Raw genomic sequence first — 20014 nt, forward strand, 5'->3', positions numbered from 1 at the left:
TCAAAAACAGATGATAATCGAGTAGGAGCTGCGTTTATTATACCAGAATTAAATGTTATGTTAAACAAGAGAGTAAATGATAAATTGTCAGTGTTTACAGGAGAAATGTTGGCCATTCTCTTAGCACTTGAGTGGGTAGAAAATAGTAAAACAAGGAAAGTGTTGATTGGATCAGATTCAAGCAGTGCATTAAATAGTTTTAAGAACATGCAGTCGGACGTGAGACAGGACATTATGTTGGAAATAGCCCAAACTGTTTACAGAATTAAAAGAGTAGGAGTAATAGTAAAATTCATATGGATTCCAGCTCATATAGGGGTAGACGGAAATGAGTTGGCAGACAAATATGCAAAAATGCAACCAAAAAATATATATGATGTCTATGTGCACAACAGCAAGGTATGGGCTAGTTGCATATCTCCGCCATCTTGGATTTCTGGTCTTGCGAGTGTGTGCGTAGATATTTCCGGTTGTGCTTAAAGTCAGTGCAGAGAACCGGAGAAGTCCAAATATTAACTTCTATATGTTTACAGGATTTATAATATCACTTCATATGCAAATAAGATATACACTGCTATTATCACTATACTACAAATGTTAACTGAGCCAGTGGATTTGAAACTTGTGTATGTTTGGGTCTGGTGAATGAATTAAATACACTTATGTTCTCTACTGTTCACGAAATGAAAGTTGAACTCATGGTGTGTATACACAGCTATATAATGTATTTTATCTTACCAAATATGTAAATGTACAAATTACTTATTTCTCGAAAATGTTTGCATTATTATTATTATTATTTTATATTAAATATTTACCTCGTGAGACGTGGGCTGCGATTTATCTTCAGAAGTATCAATTTCTCAATTGTACACATACATCAGTCTGTTTCATCGTTATTTTCACAACATATTTTATTATTTTACACAGTAAAAAATACGTGACTAATTTTAATATCTGTTTAATCTGATAATTAATGCAAAACAATAACAATATACATGGCTACTTATAGACAGATAATGATTTATGCTGCAGATCTTTCACAAAACAAATAAACAGATAAAAACACACATGAATGCAAACATACCATAATTATATTACGTTTAATTGTACAGTTAGTTATAAATTATGTTATCAAATAAAGTTAATAAAACATGCTTTATCAGAAATCTCTGTGCGTCGTTTGACAGTCAGAAACATGTACTATCTTACATAACAGAACAAAACCAGCTCTTCGAAAATGAAAAGTATTGCATATTTGAGAGGTTTGTATTTGAAAGAAGAAATCCCTGTGGACCTGACCTGACGCTGATCCGCATAATCAACAGAATAATAAAGCAATCTCCACGTTGTATCTTGATTAATTTCCACACAGAGGTACGCAAAATATAGGGAGACTGTTTCACCATGTTTTTGATATACCATTATCGGCTGTTAAATTTGAAAATCATTAATTATATACATCTAGCCAAGTTTCGTTTGTAAGTTTCCCTTACAGTCAATGCGAGCGTCGCAAGACCGGAAATAAGTACGCACACACTTGCGTCGCTGAAGCTCACCGGCGCCATCTTGTGCACCTAGCCCATTGTAGGTGGCGCTATACATTTAGATTGTTATGCGCCAAAAAACTCAAGAAGAAGAGGGCGTCGTGACTATTCCTCATTCAGTAGCGCGCGTGTGTTTGGTCTTCTGAGGTAAGTTGGTCAGTTCAGACAATTCGCTTATTTGTAAAGATATGAAACACTCCGTTTGTTTTTATCAACATCATATGAGGTTATTTCTATATAGCTTTCCTTAAACACATGTGCCTGTTCTGGCGTCTGCAGACTGATTAAGTTGAAAGGAACATTACAGTTCACTAAAGTCATGCAGACATGAACGAATTCGTGTTTTTTTATAATTATTTTTTTACAGGTATAATACATTTTTAGAGTTATAACGTTAGCGTTATTGAATGTGGAACGTTGATCATTGATCTGAGATTGCGTGCTTAATATTGTTATGCATATCGTATTATCGTGCTTAGAACATCTAAATGCTGACATATTTGTTATAATGTAGCTTTGCAGCACGCTTTGTTTCTATTTTTTCTGTTGAGATGCTTGTGCATTTTTTCCACCCAAATTATCATGGATTAAACTCGTTGCTTTCTTTTTTGGGGGGTGGGCCTTTATCACTCTACATTTTACAATTTTTTTTTCTTTTTTCTTTTTCTTTTTATAATGGAATCTCTTTTGTACCTGATTTTACAAGCATAATCATGGAAAAATAAATCACAAAAACATGTTAATAATAAAAAAAAAAATCAACATTATTTAAACAAAAGATAAAAATAAAATCAGTGCCATTATTTATACTACTATATTCTTTAATCCTCTCTAACTGTATTTAGTTACCAATTTTAGTACACTTGAACCCGTCTTTCATACACCAGCACATTCAAGTGTTCTTACAAGTGGTGACTTTTTATTTTTAAAATACAGAGACCGTGTGTTAAAAGCACATTTCAAGTTCATATTCACAGTGTCCCAAAATTGCACATTTGAGTACAGTTCGTTGATCTTAAGTTGTTAAATGTTTAAGTATTTAAGGTAAGTATCTTTGGCCCGGTTTCATACTAGTTTAAGCCTCGTCTGTGAAACCAGGGAATTAAGTTTTAACTTTGATCTTTAAGTTTAAGCAGTACTATAGAATCGTTTTTAGCATATTAAATACTAAATTAGCACACAAAAATCGACCACACCATTGTGCCTTGTCTTCATTGGCAACACGCACAATTTGTGTTGATTACAAGTGATGTCTCAGGTAGCGGAGAGTGCAGGTGGCGAATGCAAGTATTATTGTAATCTTTTAACTTATCTTCACCACTTGGCTATTGTTGTAAAATGTTGAGAGATTAATAATAATAATAATAAAAATGTTGGATGTGACATGACTGTTTACACCTGGTACCTTCATGTGCTTTCTTTGATCGGATAGGTATCCTTATCCAATCATGAAAAGAAAGAGTGTAATACTCTCCGAAACACTTTCTGGACTGATTTAAATCTGATTGCTTAAACCACTTCGGGAAGTGGTCTGGTTCCAGACAAAACTGGACAAGTGTAAATTCATCTGGTTGTGAAACCAAGTATGTAAATTGGAAATGTTAAAATAAACATGTTAGAACTTGGTATAATGCTATGATATGTTATATTTTGATATGACAGTGCTAATACAAACCATATCACAGCGGATGAGTATTTGAATATCTCTTCAGTAAACTAAAGTGCAAACTACTGCAAATATTGTTCTGTTGTGCAAATGTACTGCTATTGTGACAGTACAAGATATACCTGTTTATTTCTGTTTGTTTCATTCTTTTTTTTTAATACTTACATTCCTTATATTTATTTTGTTGTTGTTGTTTTTTACATTTAAGCTTTTTTGTCTAGCCTATATATTAATGATAGAGCAGGTAAATGAAGGAATAAAATATGCAAATAAAATTAATAAAAATATAAAAGAGGCAAAATGGAAATATATTTATAAATATAAGTATGCAAGTTTGTAATTAATTTACTTAACCCTTTAGGTGCCAGATGTTTTTTCCCAAAACTTTCAATTTTGACATCTTCATTTCAAAAGGCTATATCTTAAAAGTAATAAAAGATAGAGACTTTTCTGTAAATTATAGAAATATTAAGGATGACCCAAAGTTTATGTAGGGATTACAATTTCCCATCTAATTTGCATATTATGACGTCATATAGTGGCGGCCATCTTGGATTATAGAATTTTCATGAAAAGTCATGTTTAAATGATAAAATGCAGCACTCCTTTCCCCCAAAGTGTCCCTCACCTTCTGTATGCTATATTGCACAATACTGAATGCTTAGGTAAATAGGAAGTAGTAAACAAACTGTGTAAATCATTACTAATAAATGGTAGAAACAAACCGAATGCATGTAGCGGTTGGCCTTTTGCTGTAGAGATTTTCAATTTATTACATACAGCAGGCACTCTGATTCCATGTATGAGGCACATATATATTATTCATATGACACACAAACACAAGTAGACAAGACCGGTTTAGTTCAAAAGCTATTCCCCGTGTCACATCGCCTCTGCTCCTGCTACGAGCAGTGCGGCCAGATCTGCCTCACGTGCGTGCCGAGAGTGCAAAGCTCAGACTACTGTCATTGTCATTGTGACTCCCCACCCTGCCTCCGCATTGCCTCCTAATTAGGGATGCACCGAATCCAGGATTCGGATTCGGCCGAATACTGGGCTTTTTGACGGGATTCGGTTTCGGCCGAATCGTAGGTTTTTTTTTTTCACCGAACCCTAGGCTTGTGCTACGCTGGTCGATGTCAGGTGGCCGTTGATTGCGTGAAGGTGTTTACATGAGGAGGAACAAGGCCGGACAGTTCGCTCCAAACTAAACTGTTCAGGAATCTTGAGCGGATGGAACGATTTATACCGTATCCATACAGAGCCAGCCAGTCACATCGGGTGCTGACGGAGATAGATTGGAGATAAACGTTTTTAACTTAAAAAGCCTTTGATTCCTCTTAGAGAGGATCCTCTTCAGTGGTGGAAGACAAACCAGCAGCGATTTCCACTGCTGGCAAAAATCTACCTCTGTGCCCAGTGAAAGACTTTTCAGTACTGCTGGGGACATTCGTTCCCACACTCGCAACCGGCTGTCACCTGTTAATGCAGAGCGTCTTGTTGTTTTTTAAATGAAACTCTCATTTCATGTGAAAGATTAGTGGTTTTACGTTAATTTAATTATGATGCAGGAGGTGTGTGTGATCTTCCGTAATATTTTTCGTAATATTTGGCTACTGTCCTAATCGTAGCCTATCCTACAGTTATAAACGAAAACTAAACAGCCTCCTAATGTTTATTGAGTTAATGTTCAATAACATTAATTTCAGTTAAGTCACCAAACATATTCTGATTTTTAAAAAGAAAAACACTTTTCTTTTCTGCACTTTTATTGAAAGGTTTTAGTTGTTTACTTGGGTAAGCATAAGCTTGGTAATTGTCAAAGTTTTTCTCACTTCTCCTCCTGGCATAATGTTGCCTATTCTTTTTTTTTTTTTTTTTACAGATAAAATAAAATAAAATGAAAAATACATTGCTGTGGATGTTGTTTACTTCATTAATGTGTTTTACTGTTTTAATGGAATAAGGATGCGAGTAGCATTCTGTATTCGGTTTCGGATTCGGACTAATCTTAAACAGTGGATTCGGTATTAGGCCGAACCCCAAAAATATGGATTCGGTGCATCCCTACTCCTAACTGTCCTTGAATACTTCGACCTCGTCTAACATACCGTGTGGCATTAGACAAAGTCTCCACTACAAATACTGTTGCCGCGATTGCGGAGAGGCACACGGTCAGAGAACAAAGCTACGTGTCTTGCATGGTAAAAATCTCCATCCTCATTCCCCACAAGACTAACATGCCTGCTAACTTCGCGATGAACACTCCGACCCCAGGAAACATTGTTCGAGTAAACTTGACCGTGGCGTCTAGAGGGTTAAGTTATGTTGTTAAATAGCTACATAGATACACATAAATACTTAAAATATGTGAATTAGTGTAAAGTGTAAAAGTGGTTTATTATTTTATTTTGACAGATCTGCTCCTCTTACTGTACAGCGATCACAATCACACCTTCAGTGAAACTCCTCCCTCAACAAATCACACCTTCAGTGAAGCTCCTCCCACTGCAGTTCATCAATAAATGCTGGAATTTACCCATCAACCCACAAGTGAAGAGAAGCATCAAATCATCAGGAAGAAGTGAGACCGAGTTTATTGAAGAACAGAGAGAACATGAGAGATCCAGAACCCTGCAGAATCAAACACACTGAAGAACAAAAAGGTTGCTGTTTATTCTTCATCCTTCATCATGTTATAAAGTAGTTTGTCAGATTTTTATTTTTAATAATACAAAAAAATCTATAGAGAGATCTGGGTAATAATATAGCTAAAGCAGCAAATTATAAGGGCACATTCTATAAACTTCTGGAGTTAAATTAATATATTTAATATTTAAAAAATAGTGTAATAATTAAGCACACACTGTTAATTATTTCCCTGTATTTTTAAACTAAGTTACTGGCAGCATGGTTGCCAGAAACTTTTACAGCAATGTACTGTGATGAAACCTTACAGTATGTAGAATGGTATACTGTATAACCATAATACAGTGACAGAATGGAGAAAAAACCTTGTGGGAAACCAGGCTCAGTCGGGGGGCCAGTTCTCCTCTGACCAGACGAAACCAGCTGTTTCCTGTGGTCTTGTCCCGGTGGTTGTCTTAGACAAGGTCTTTACAGAGGATCTGTATCTGGGGCTTATTATGTTGGCTTGGCAACAAGCCAACATACTGTTATGCTATTTAAACTTCTTCTTTTTCTTCTTATTATTTTTCTGACAGAAATTCTGAACGCAACTCCTCCTAGGGCTTTAAAGCCACAAGCCCCAAACTCGGCAGACACCTGCGGGATAGAGCGGTGGTGTGTGCTATATCTTTTCAGACTGATCAGACTTAAAGTTTTTTTTTTATTAATTTTTAAATGTCAAAATACATTACCCATAGACTTACATTGTCTGAGAAAAATTGCGCCCCTACAGTTGCAATGACATTTAGGGGCGGAGTCGGGTTTCGTTTCACTTTTAAACTGGTTAAAAATACTGCTGCTCAGCCCAGGCTGTCTACACGGAGCCGAGAACTAGCGAATTCATTCTTATTTAAGACCTTTTAAAAACGCGATTACACGCAATCCACACGTTAGAACACACCAAGAGCTAAATTCAGATGTTTCTGAACTGTTTAAAGTAATAACATTATATATTCGCGGCAGCCAACTGCTCGCGAGCTGGCGATGTATTTCCCTGAACACTTGAAGTCCACAGAGAATTTACAGCCTTTCGCATTAAAACACTGCAGCGAAACGGCACAAAACAATTAGAATAATATATTATATGGTTTTAAAGTAGTTTTGGCCACTGTCACGCTGGTCTTAGCTGGTTTCTAACTGAATCATCATGCTGAACGTCACAGATGAGCTCGCGATGTATTTATCTGAACACTTGAAGTACACATTTACAGGCTTTCACATTAAAACACTGCAGCGAAACGGCACAAAACAATTAGAAGAATATATTACACATATGAAAATGAGTGTTTATATGTGCTTGTGAGATTTCTCTGTCAGGCTTAACGTCGCAGCAATTGCTCAGCGTTGCATAACATGGTAAAGCAGGGAGCTACACTGAGACCAAAAGGGTCGCATGCATCACTGATTATTTTTGTACCTACTTATGTGTTATGCTATGATTTAATATGACCATTTATTAAAACAGAAATGTGTATTTTAAGAATACGTTTTATAACGTGCTCCGAGCATTCAACACATCAAGTTGGCTTCAGCCCCGCGCTGCGGGAAACTGAACTGAGCAGCTGATGGCGCGTGTGAACGAGAGAGAGCCGCGCGTATCGCGGACAGGGACAGCAACACTGAACAGAGCTGTCGTTCAGGACGTTCACTTCCTCCTGGACCTGAACGAACAAATTCAAATCGCAGTTTAAATAAACAGAAAAAAGAGCGAAAAGCAAAAGAGCTCAATTCAGCAGCGCGGTGTTGTTCAGGGAGCAAGAAGAGACGCGTCTCAAAGTCTTCTTGCTTTTGTACCGACAACAAATACATACAAAATATGTCGAAATACCCGTGTTGGAAAGTGTGTTCGAATAAGTATGTGGTTATGTCTTAAGTGAAAGTAAAGATTTGCAAAAAAAAATCGGATGTGTATCATCATAATGGATGCGTTTGTCTCTTAAAGGGACCGCGCCTAATTTACTAGCTCTGCTGTCAGAGTCTTTAATGTATGAAAATGAAAGTAAATCACTCACTGCTCTTGACTGAATTACCTTGTAGTACAAGAATTTATCCAAAGTCAATCCAAAAATAAGATAGAATTGTTTTACTAGTGGGTGCAGGCCACTAGTTCATTTATGTAAGTGAGTATGGCAAAATAGTGATCTGTGAAATATTATACCCACTAATTCTTCATACAGTAGGCTACCAGTGAAATTGATTTAAAAAAAATAATAATTAAGGACCTGCCCATGTTTTGCTTAAGTGTTTCTTTCTTTAATTGTTAATGGAACCTTTTCACACCACAGACTGAACCAAATTAAGCATTTCTTGCTTGGTAACTGTTCAACAAAGTATTGATAGTTGTGTAAATATTGTCATACTGACAGTCTGAAGTTTTGGTTGATTCCATTACATATCTTTTTATCAAAGTTATCCGAAATTATCAAGATGAATTTGTTCTGAGTTATTGTCATATATTATTACCAGTTTCTAAACTACAGCAAATAAACTGTGATTATGTGAGAAATGTTGAAGGTGTCTGAATACATTTTGGTTTGATTGTGTATTTTATCTTACAGTGAAGACTATGCAGTGCTATTTTACATTAACAAAAACAAACTTAAAAAAATGTAAACATTATGTAAATAGCACAAATAAATAAATAGAATGAACATACAGTACAAATTAAACAATTTTAAACAGTGTGTAACTGCATCATCTATACAAACCATTGTGCTTGGACCCCTTATGATCTCCTTGATTTAAAATGCATTGTTTCAGTAATCTTGTGTGTCGTTGCCCACAACGCGACGGTGGCAGGACTGTGAAATACATACACGAGAAAAATAGGCATGACTTATTTCACATCCAGCTAGACAACCCTGTCATAGCTGTTATCATAGCCCAGGCTTTTTATTAAAAAGAGAAAACAGCAAGGGAGCATGGAAAAAGACTGTTGCAGGTGTATTTTTTTATGGCATTATTATGTGTATTAATTTTGCAGCGGGGCAACTCAATGTTGGGCACACAAGTACTTTGGCTCTTTTGCTCCATGGCCAAGATGGCCAAGCCAACATCAAAGTTAGTTAACTAACTTTTAATTCTAGTTATAAAGTTGTTGTAGTTACTCCAAAAGGTAATTTAAAGTCATTGTTGTGTAAAGCATCAAACAGACATTACAAACATTTTGTTTCAGCAAGAAATATTTAGTTTGATAAAATGTATTACATATACTCTTTTGGACCACAAGGGTGAGGCAGATTATCACCATCAGACCGATTGGTGTGTGACATCAAAGTACTGCAAGACCTATTGAGAGCAGATGGCTCCTTTTTCTTTTAGTTCGTTCTCACTGGACTTTAATGTCATACACCGATCGGTCTGCATGCAGCGGCGATTCAAATCCAATGCACCTATGGCTAATGGTTCAACATGCCATATGATTGACCCAATTTGTAAAAAATGTGCATTAAGAAATTCTTCAGTACTTATCCTGCTTGATATGTCTGCTGCTTTTGACACGGTTAACCACCAGATCCTCCGATCAACCCTACTGGCAAAAGGCATCTCAGGAAACACACTTAAATGATTTGAGTATTACCTATCAGATAGGTCCTTCAAAGTATCTTGGAGAGGTGAGTTGTCCAAGTCACAACATCTAACTACTGGGGTGCCTCAGGGCTCAGTTCTTGGACTACTTCTCTTCTGTGTCTACATGGCATCATTAGGTTCTGTCATTCAGAAACATGGCTTTTCATACCATTGCTATGTTAATGACACTCAACTCTACCTCTCAATCCATCCTGATGATCCGACGGTAGCTATTCGCATCTCAGCTTGTCTAACAGACATTTCTTGCTGGATGATGGACCATCACCTTCAGCTCAACCTTGCCAAAACAGAACTTTTTGTGATTCCAGCAAACCCATCGTTTCATCACAATTTCACCATCAAGTTAGGCACATCAACCATAACTCCTTCAAAAACAGCTAGAAGCCTTGGAGTTATGATTGATGATCATCTGACTTTCACAGTGCTAAAACTGTCCGATCCTGCAGATTTGCTTTATTCAACATCAAGAAGATCAAGCCCTTTCTTTCGGAACATGCTGCACAACTACTTGTTCAAGCTCTTGTTCTGTCCAGGCTGCACTATTGCAATGCCCTCTTGGCAGGTCTTCCAGCCAGTTCTATCAAACCTTTACAATTACTACAGAACGCGGCAGCAAGATTATTTTTTAATGAGCCAAAAAGAATACACGTCACACCTCTGTTTATCAATTTGCACTGGCTTCCAATAGCTGCTCGCATAAAATTCAAGGCATTGATGTTTGCCTACAAAACTACCACTGGCTCTGCACCCATTTACCAAAATTTGTTACTTCAGACTTATGTGCCACTAGAAGCTTACGTCTTACGTACCACGCCCCCCCCCCCCCACCAAGCGCCACATACCCCCCCATTTCTGGAGAGGAAGTCGGCCACAGCCATCTGAACACCCGGCCTGTGGATCACCTTGAACTTAGCTGTAGAGCCAGTCTTGTCAATTTGGGGACGCATCTGTCCATGCCCTAAGTGGAAGCCCAGATACTTTACTTCCACACGCCCAATCGCACACTTCTTTGGGTTGGCCGTGAGTCCAGCCCACCTCAGCGATCTCAGGACAGCACTCAGATGCTGCATATGCTGCTGCCAACTAAATATAATGATATCATCTAGGGTAGGCAGCTGCATATGCAGCATGGGGCCGTAGAATGTTATCCATGATGAACTGCTCCAGCACCACGAGGTCGATGAGGTGTTCCATGTCACTTCCATCACGCCATCGCGAAGGGCCGACCGGATTGCCCCAGGTCCAGGGAACGGAACCGCAAATCTGCTCTAGCTCATGTATGCAGCATTTTTGTTAGATCATATTTAAAATGCAGTAGTTTTCACTCATTTTGAATGAAAATGGCACAAAGCCTTATTTTGTTATGAATATATTATATTTATTTTGTGTTATTTATTTTATTTTATTTATTTTTGGCTTGTTAAATGTTAATCTTGGAGCTGCATTCTATATTAATTGTTGAGGTTTGATAGAACTGGCCGGAAGACTGGCCAAGAGAGCATTGCAATAGTCAAGTCTGGACAAAAAAAGTGTTTGTACAAGGGGTTGTGTAACATGTTCCAAAAGAAAGGGCCTGATTTTCCTAATGCTGTGTAAAACAGATCTACACAACAGGGCAGTTTTAGCAATGTGGTCTGAGAAATTCAGCTGATCATTAATCATAATGCCAGGATTTCGGGCTGTTTTTGAATGAGTTATTATATATGTGCCTAACTGGATGATAAAATTGTGATGAAGAGATGGGTTTGTTGAAACCACAAAGAGTTCAGTCTTGGCAAGGTTGAGTTGATTGTGATGGTGATGGTCCTTCATCCAGTAAGAAATGTCTGTTAGACATGCTGAGATACGAGCTGCTATAGTCAGATCATCAGGAAAGCAGTGATATGAAGAGCCATGTTTCTTAATAACGGAGACTAGTGATGCCATGTAGAATGAGAAGAGAAGTGGTCCAAGAACTGAGCCCTGAGGCATCTCAGTAGATATAGTTTGCGACATGGACAACTCTCAACTCTCAAACTTTTACAGCAATGTACTGTGATGAAACCTTACAGTATGTAGAATGGTATACTGTATAACCATAATACAGTGACAGAATGGAGAAAAAACCTTGTGGGAAACCAGGCTCAGTCGGGGGGCCAGTTCTCCTCTGACCAGACGAAACCAGCTGTTTCCTGTGGTCTTGTCCCGGTGGTTGTCTTAGACAAGGTCTTTACAGAGGATCTGTATCTGGGGCTTATTATAAAGTTGTTGTAGTTACTCCAAAAGGTAATTTAAAGTCATTGTTGTGTAAAGCATCAAACAGACATTACAAACATTTTGTTTCAGCAAGAAATATTTAGTTTGATAAAATGTATTACATATACTCTTTTGGACCACAAGGGTGAGGCAGATTATCACCATCAGACCGATTGGTGTGTGACATCAAAGTACTGCAAGACCTATTGAGAGCAGATGGCTCCTTTTTCTTTTAGTTCGTTCTCACTGGACTTTAATGTCATACACCGATCGGTCTGCATGCAGCGGCGATTCAAATCCAATGCACCTATGGCTAATGGTTCAACATGCCATATGATTGACCCAATTTGTAAAAAATGTGCATTAAGAAATTCTTCAGTACTTATCCTGCTTGATATGTCTGCTGCTTTTGACACGGTTAACCACCAGATCCTCCGATCAACCCTACTGGCAAAAGGCATCTCAGGAAACACACTTAAATGATTTGAGTATTACCTATCAGATAGGTCCTTCAAAGTATCTTGGAGAGGTGAGTTGTCCAAGTCACAACATCTAACTACTGGGGTGCCTCAGGGCTCAGTTCTTGGACTACTTCTCTTCTGTGTCTACATGGCATCATTAGGTTCTGTCATTCAGAAACATGGCTTTTCATACCATTGCTATGTTAATGACACTCAACTCTACCTCTCAATCCATCCTGATGATCCGACGGTAGCTATTCGCATCTCAGCTTGTCTAACAGACATTTCTTGCTGGATGATGGACCATCACCTTCAGCTCAACCTTGCCAAAACAGAACTTTTTGTGATTCCAGCAAACCCATCGTTTCATCACAATTTCACCATCAAGTTAGGCACATCAACCATAACTCCTTCAAAAACAGCTAGAAGCCTTGGAGTTATGATTGATGATCATCTGACTTTCACAGTGCTAAAACTGTCCGATCCTGCAGATTTGCTTTATTCAACATCAAGAAGATCAAGCCCTTTCTTTCGGAACATGCTGCACAACTACTTGTTCAAGCTCTTGTTCTGTCCAGGCTGCACTATTGCAATGCCCTCTTGGCAGGTCTTCCAGCCAGTTCTATCAAACCTTTACAATTACTACAGAACGCGGCAGCAAGATTATTTTTTAATGAGCCAAAAAGAATACACGTCACACCTCTGTTTATCAATTTGCACTGGCTTCCAATAGCTGCTCGCATAAAATTCAAGGCATTGATGTTTGCCTACAAAACTACCACTGGCTCTGCACCCATTTACCAAAATTTGTTACTTCAGACTTATGTGCCACTAGAAGCTTACGTCTTACGTACCACGCCCCCCCCCACCAAGCGCCACATACCCCCCCATTTCTGGAGAGGAAGTCGGCCACAGCCATCTGAACACCCGGCCTGTGGATCACCTTGAACTTAGCTGTAGAGCCAGTCTTGTCAATTTGGGGACGCATCTGTCCATGCCCTAAGTGGAAGCCCAGATACTTTACTTCCACACGCCCAATCGCACACTTCTTTGGGTTGGCCGTGAGTCCAGCCCACCTCAGCGATCTCAGGACAGCACTCAGATGCTGCATATGCTGCTGCCAACTAAATATAATGATATCATCTAGGGTAGGCAGCTGCATATGCAGCATGGGGCCGTAGAATGTTATCCATGATGAACTGCTCCAGCACCACGAGGTCGATGAGGTGTTCCATGTCACTTCCATCACGCCATCGCGAAGGGCCGACCGGATTGCCCCAGGTCCAGGGAACGGAACCGCAAATCTGCTCTAGCTCATGTATGCAGCATTTTTGTTAGATCATATTTAAAATGCAGTAGTTTTCACTCATTTTGAATGAAAATGGCACAAAGCCTTATTTTGTTATGAATATATTATATTTATTTTGTGTTATTTATTTTATTTTATTTATTTTTGGCTTGTTAAATGTTAATCTTGGAGCTGCATTCTATATTAATTGTTGAGGTTTGATAGAACTGGCCGGAAGACTGGCCAAGAGAGCATTGCAATAGTCCAGTCTGGACAAAAAAAGTGTTTGTACAAGGGGTTGTGTAACATGTTCCAAAAGAAAGGGCCTGATTTTCCTAATGCTGTGTAAAACAGATCTACACAACAGGGCAGTTTTAGCAATGTGGTCTGAGAAATTCAGCTGATCATTAATCATAATGCCAGGATTTCGGGCTGTTTTTGAATGAGTTATTATATATGTGCCTAACTGGATGATAAAATTGTGATGAAGAGATGGGTTTGTTGAAACCACAAAGAGTTCAGTCTTGGCAAGGTTGAGTTGATTGTGATGGTGATGGTCCTTCATCCAGTAAGAAATGTCTGTTAGACATGCTGAGATACGAGCTGCTATAGTCAGATCATCAGGAAAGCAGTGATATGAAGAGCCATGTTTCTTAATAACGGAGACTAGTGATGCCATGTAGAATGAGAAGAGAAGTGGTCCAAGAACTGAGCCCTGAGGCATCTCAGTAGATATAGTTTGCGACATGGACAACTCTCCCCTCCAAGATACCTTGACAAACCTCTCTGAGAACAATCATCCATATTGTGCCAGAACACCCACCACACACAAGCTTATTGGTGGAGAGGAGAGAGAGAGAGTAAAGAAGCCAATCAGTATATGGCAATGATAAAGAGGCCATGATGATGGATTAAGGCCATTGGGAGTATTTGGCTAGGATGCTTGGGGTTACACCCCTACACTTTTTTTGAAGGACATCCTGGGATTTTTAATGACCACAGAGAGTCAGGACCTCGATTTAGTGGCTAAATTTTTCTTGAAAATAATTTTCTCATGCCTTAAGATAGCTTAACTGTAACTCTACACCCTTGCCTCATACTGATGGCTAACTTTGTGAGGTAAGATTATCTGTTTGGATCCCTTGACGTGATTGGTTATTGAATTTTGTTATGTAACAATAAAAGAGCTGTTTCACACCTAAATTTCTGTGACTGCCTTTGGGGAAAAATAGAATCAGAATCAGAATGAGCTTTATTGCCAGGTATGTTCACACATATGAGGAATTTGTTTTCGTGACAGAAGCTCCGCAGTGCAAAATAACAGCGACAGAACAAAAAACACAATAAGGAATAAAAAATACAAAAAAATACAAATAGGTGGGTAAGGAATGACAATATACAAATGACAATGTATGGCAGGTATATTACAATGAGCATTTGTATATGTACATGTATATTATGTGCAAAAAAAATAAGTGTACGTTAAGTATGTATGTTAGATAAATAAGTGTATGTGTATACACTTACACATGTAAAAGTCGTATGTGTATAAATAGTGTAGTGTGTTCCACAGTTATTATCAGCCGTTCATAAGATGTCCTGTGTCTGGTCGTTCTAGTGCTCAGTGCTCTGTAGCGTCGACCAGATGGCAACAGTTCAAAGAGGGAGTGTGCTGGATGTGAGGGGTCCAGAGTGATTTTGACAGCCCTTTTGCTCACTCTGGAAAAGTACAGTTCTTGAATAGATGGGAGAGTTGAACCGATGATTCGCTCAGCAGTCCGGACTACCCTCTGTAGTCTTCTGAGGTCAGATTTAGAAGCTGAGCTGAACCAGACAGTTACTGAAGTGCAGAGGATGGATTCGATGATGGTGGAGTAGAACTGTTTCAGCAGCTCCTGTGGCAGGTTAAACTTCCTCAGCTGGCTAAGGAAGTACAACCTCTGCTGGGCCTTTTTCACAATGGAATCAATGTGAATGTCCCACTTCAGGTCCTGAGAGATAGTGGTGCCCAGGAACCTGAATGAATCCACTGCAGTCACAGGGCTGTTCATGATGGTGAGTGGGGGGAGTGCAGGGGGGTTTCTCCCGAAGTCCACGATCATCTCCACTGTTCTGAGCGTGTTAAGCTCCAGGTTGTTGAGAGTGCACCAGACAGCCAGCTCTTTAACCTCCTGTCTGTAAGCAGACTCGTCACCATCCTGAATGAGGCCGATGAGTGTGGTGTCGTCTGCAAACTTCAGGAGCTTGACAGAGGGGTCCTTAGATGTGCAATCATTAGTGTACAGGGAGAAGAGCAGTTGGGAGAGAACGCAGCCCTGGGGAGCTCCGGTGCTGATTGTACGGGTGCTGGATGTGTATTTTCTCAGCCTCACTAGCTGCTGCCTGTCTGTCAGAAAGCTGTTGATCCACTGACAGATGGAGGTGGGCACAGAGAGCTGAGTTAATTTGGGCAAGAGGAGGTTGGGGATGATCGTGTTGAAGGCAGAGCTGAAGTCCACAAACAGGATCCTCACATAAGTCCCCGGTCTGTCTAGGTGTTGTAGCACATAATGCAGTCCAATGTTTACTGCATCGTCCACAGACCTGTTTGCTCTGTAGGCAAACTGAAGAGGATCCAGCAAGGGTCCAGTGATGTCCTTCAGGTGGGCCAGCACCAGTTTTTCAAATGACTTCATGACTACAGACGTTAGAGCCACAGGCCTGTAGTCATTTAGTCCTGTAATTTTGGATTTCTTTGGGATGGGGATGATGGTGAAGCGTTTGAAGCATGAAGGGACTTCGCACAGCTCCAGCGATCTGTTGAAGATCTGTGTGAAGATGGGGGCCAGCTGGTCAGCACAGGATTTCAGACAGGCTGGTGTAACACAATCTGGGCCTGGTGCTTTTTTCCTTCGCACCGCATCCTCGCTTATCTGAATTGCAGGTGTGGGGGAGAGGGGGTATGCAGGAGGTGTGAATGGTGAGAGCGCTTGATTGGAGAGGTGTTCAGTGCGGGTTGCAGGAGTTGTGAGTGGTGTGAACGGTTGTTTGGAGAGGCATTCAGGGCTGGTTGCAGGAGTTGTGAATGGTTAGAGCGGTTGATTGGATAGGTGATCAGGGCTGGTTGCAGGAGTTGTGGATGGTGTGAATGGTTGTGTGGGGAGGCGTTCAGGGCAGCTGATGGGTGTTCTTTCAAACCTGCAGTAAAACTCGTTCAGATCGTCTGCCAGTCGTTGATTCTCTACAGTGCTGGGGGGGGGGTGTCTTGTTATTGGTGATCTTCTTTAGACTTTTCCATACTGATGCGTTGTCGTTTAAAGTGAACGGAGTCCTTATTTGTTCTGAATAATTCCTCTTTGCCACTTTGATCTCCTTTTCCAGTGTGTATTTAGCCTGTTTATACAGGACATTGTCCCCCTTCACGTAAGCATCTTCTTTGGCCTGACGGAGCTGTCTGAGTTTTGCAGTGAACCACGGTTTGTCATTGTTGTAAGTTAGCTGAGTCCTAGCAGGAATACACATATCCTCACAGAAACTGATATATGATGTTACGGTCTCTGTGAGTTCATCCAGATCGGTGGCAGCAGCTTCAAAAACACTCCAATCAGTGAGGTCAAAACAAGATTGTAAATCCTGCTCCGCTTCATTAGTCCATCTTTTTACAGTCCTTAATACAGGTTTAGCTGATTTTAGTTTCTGCTTGTAGGTCGGTATAAGATGAACCAGAAGGTGATCAGAACGTCCCAAAGCTCCTCGTGGAACAGAGTGAAATGCATCCTTTATTGTTGTGTAACAGTGATCCAATATATTACTGTCTCTTGTGGGACAAGTAACATGCTGTCTGCAGAGCACGTCACGGAGGCAGCCATCCTGTATCGGCGCCAGTGAGACAAGACAGCGATACAGTTTTGAGGGGAAAATACTCAGCAATGGTGTTGATTAATTGATAGTCACATGGTTTGTCTAAAAGCATATTAAAAACCCCACATAGACAAATAAACAGCATAAAAAAATAGATTTTAACTACAGAGGGACTTTGTTATAAAGCTTCAAGTAGTTTCTCAGATTTTGATTTGTTGTAATAGAAAAAAATATATAGATCTGTGCAATAATATAGTTGGAGCAGTAAATCATATGAGCGCTTTCTATGAACTTGTGGAGTTGTGTTATAGACATAAGAGGAAGATCAATGTACCTAATTAATGGAAAGTCTCTGTGATTTACTGAACATTAAACATTTTACTTTAATTTCAGAGTTGACGGAAGAAAATGAGGAGAATGAAGAACTGTGTGAAGAGGAGAAACAACATGTCAAAACTGAAGAAAAACATTTGGATTGCTCTCAAACCAGACAGAAAGATTTAAAGAAAATAAGAGATGAGAAATCATTCACCTGCCCTCAGTGTGGAAAAACATTTTTGTGGGCTTCAGCCCTGAAGAGTCACCTGATAGTTCATTCAAAGGAGAAACCACATTCATGTCCTATATGTGGAAATAGTTTTTCACTACTGAAGAATTTAAAAGCTCATCAGAAGATACACACTGGTGTGAGAGATCATATGTGCTTTGAGTGTGAGAAGACTTTTATTACAGCTTCACATTTAAAACGACACCAGAGGATCCACACTGGAGAGAAACCTTACAAGTGTTCACACTGCGACAAGAGATTCAGTCAGTCAGGAGACCTGAAATCACATGAGAGGATTCACACCGGAGAGAGACCTTACATGTGTAATCAGTGTGGTATGAGTTTCAAACTAAAAACTCAACTTAAAGTGCACATGGGAGTTCATACTGGAGAGAAACCGTTCACATGTGTTCAGTGCGGGAAGAGTTTTGCACAATCAGCAATGCTGAAGAAACACATGAGGATCCACACTGGAGAAAAACTGCATGAATGTGATCAATGCGGAAAAACATTTTTGTGGGATTCAGGCCTGAGGAGTCACCTGAATGCCCATTTAAAGGAGAAAGCACATTCATGTTCTTTGTGTGGAAAGAAATTTTCACATCTGCAGAATTTAAAACATCATCAGAAGAGACACATGGCTGTAAAAGAATATATGTGCTTTGAGTGTGAAAAGACTTTTGTTACATCTACAGAACTGAAACGGCACGAGATGATCCACACTGGAGAGAAACCTTACATGTGTACACACTGTGACCAGAGATTTAATCACTCAGAAACACTGAAAAGACACGAGAAGATCCACACTGGAGAGAAACCTTACACATGTGATCAGTGTGGGAAGAGTTTTAGACATAAAGATCCTCTTAAGGTGCACATAAGGGTTCATACGGGAGAGAAACCATACCACTGCACTGCATGTGAGAAAAGTTTCGCTCAATCAAGTTCTTTACACAAGCATACGAAAAAAAATTCACAGTAAATAGATTATCTTCAGATCTACCATTTTCAGGTCTGACACCACATCATTACCAAACATGACAAAATAATGTGTTGGTCTATCCATTTGTATGTGTACAATAAAAATAAAAATCATCTGTTGTTTTCACAGTTAATGAAGTTTTGTGTTCAAGACAATTCAGATCAACTCAGTTAACTCAATTTTTTTTTTCATTTTTATATATTTTACTTTGTGATATGTAATTATATTCTCTGTGGTCGTATCAGTTTTAAATAATGTGCCATTTTCTATTCTGCAAATGTATCACTTCTTGTTTGTTTGCTTTTATGAAGGAAAGTAGTTTTTTTTTTTTTTTTTTTACAAACTTTTCTTGTTCAGGAAGCTGAAGAAGAGCTCATAATACTTTCATAGAAACTGAGATTTATTGACTGGCTGGCAGAATGCCACCATTAGTAACCAGCTAGCAGATTAAAGTAGCCAAGTTACCAGAGTCACCGGAAAAATATGATTGTTATAATCGAGCATCGCGTTAGTTCAGTCAGGCCATGTTAGTCATGCTTGCATCAGCTGACAGTCAGCTGTTCCTGACGTGTACACCGATCACCTGCGGTCTAATTAAATTCCCATTCTTCAGTGTCTCTTCCATCGCATTGCTGCTTGCACTCAACTCCCTCCTCCAACCCCAACTCCACCAACTGAACCTGTAATCCGACCTAACTTATTTCTTTACAGTGTCTTCATTGGAAGCAGTCTCTATCACATTTTGTTTACAACTCATGTAATTGTGAATTGTAATTATGAATGCTTATAATGGTTCTGTTCTGTACCCCAGGGGGGTTTGTCTTGCTGCTCTCCCCGCTCTGTCCAAGCATGGCTGCATGGACAGGCGTGTGGAGTGTTGCCCAGAACATAACCATACCGCCAACACTAACTGTATGCAATTATAATTGTCATAAATATACTTGACGGAAGTGGACCTGATTGAATTGATATAATATTATAGAGACAACAGAAGAAAAAAAATAATAAAAGATGGGATTTATGAAAGTAGTGTTCATTATTGGTTGTAAGTGTTGCCAGTGGTGTTCAGTTTAATTCTGAAATGGGCCAATGACACCACAGGATGCAGTGCAGTGGGAAAAAAACAATTTCCAGAGTTATGAGGTTTTCGATTTCTGCAATTTGATACA

General features: G+C 39.3%; 1 protein-coding gene across 2 annotated transcripts; it reads left to right on the forward strand.

Annotated features, from left to right (window-relative positions):
• Positions 1-1603: 1603 nt before the first annotated feature.
• LOC113098700 (zinc finger protein 239-like) lies at positions 1604-18978 on the forward strand. 2 transcript variants are annotated; one of them, XM_026263726.1, is made up of 3 exons: positions 1604-1694; positions 5632-5879; positions 17710-18978. In XM_026263726.1, the coding sequence occupies exons 2-3, from the start codon at positions 5831-5833 to the stop codon at positions 18843-18845; spliced, it is 1185 nt and encodes a 394-aa protein (XP_026119511.1). In that variant the 5' UTR covers positions 1604-1694; positions 5632-5830; the 3' UTR covers positions 18846-18978. The 2 variants fall into 2 exon arrangements, with proteins under 2 accessions (XP_026119511.1, XP_026119512.1); XM_026263727.1 differs by having other exon boundaries at positions 1633-1694; positions 5654-5879.
• Positions 18979-20014: the final 1036 nt, after the last annotated feature.

This window comes from Carassius auratus, unplaced genomic scaffold (assembly GCF_003368295.1).
Source record: "Carassius auratus strain Wakin unplaced genomic scaffold, ASM336829v1 scaf_tig00216618, whole genome shotgun sequence".
NCBI lineage: Eukaryota > Metazoa > Chordata > Actinopteri > Cypriniformes > Cyprinidae > Carassius > Carassius auratus.

Excerpts from the sequence above, each read along its gene's own strand:
- LOC113098700 (XM_026263726.1), top strand. The coding sequence starts at position 5,831 with ATGAGAGATCCAGAACCCTGCAGAATCAAACACACTGAAGAACAAAAA. Across the intron at positions 5,880-17,709 it reads ACACACTGAAGAACAAAAAG|AGTTGACGGAAGAAAATGAG; the intron begins GTTGCTGTTTAT and ends CTTTAATTTCAG.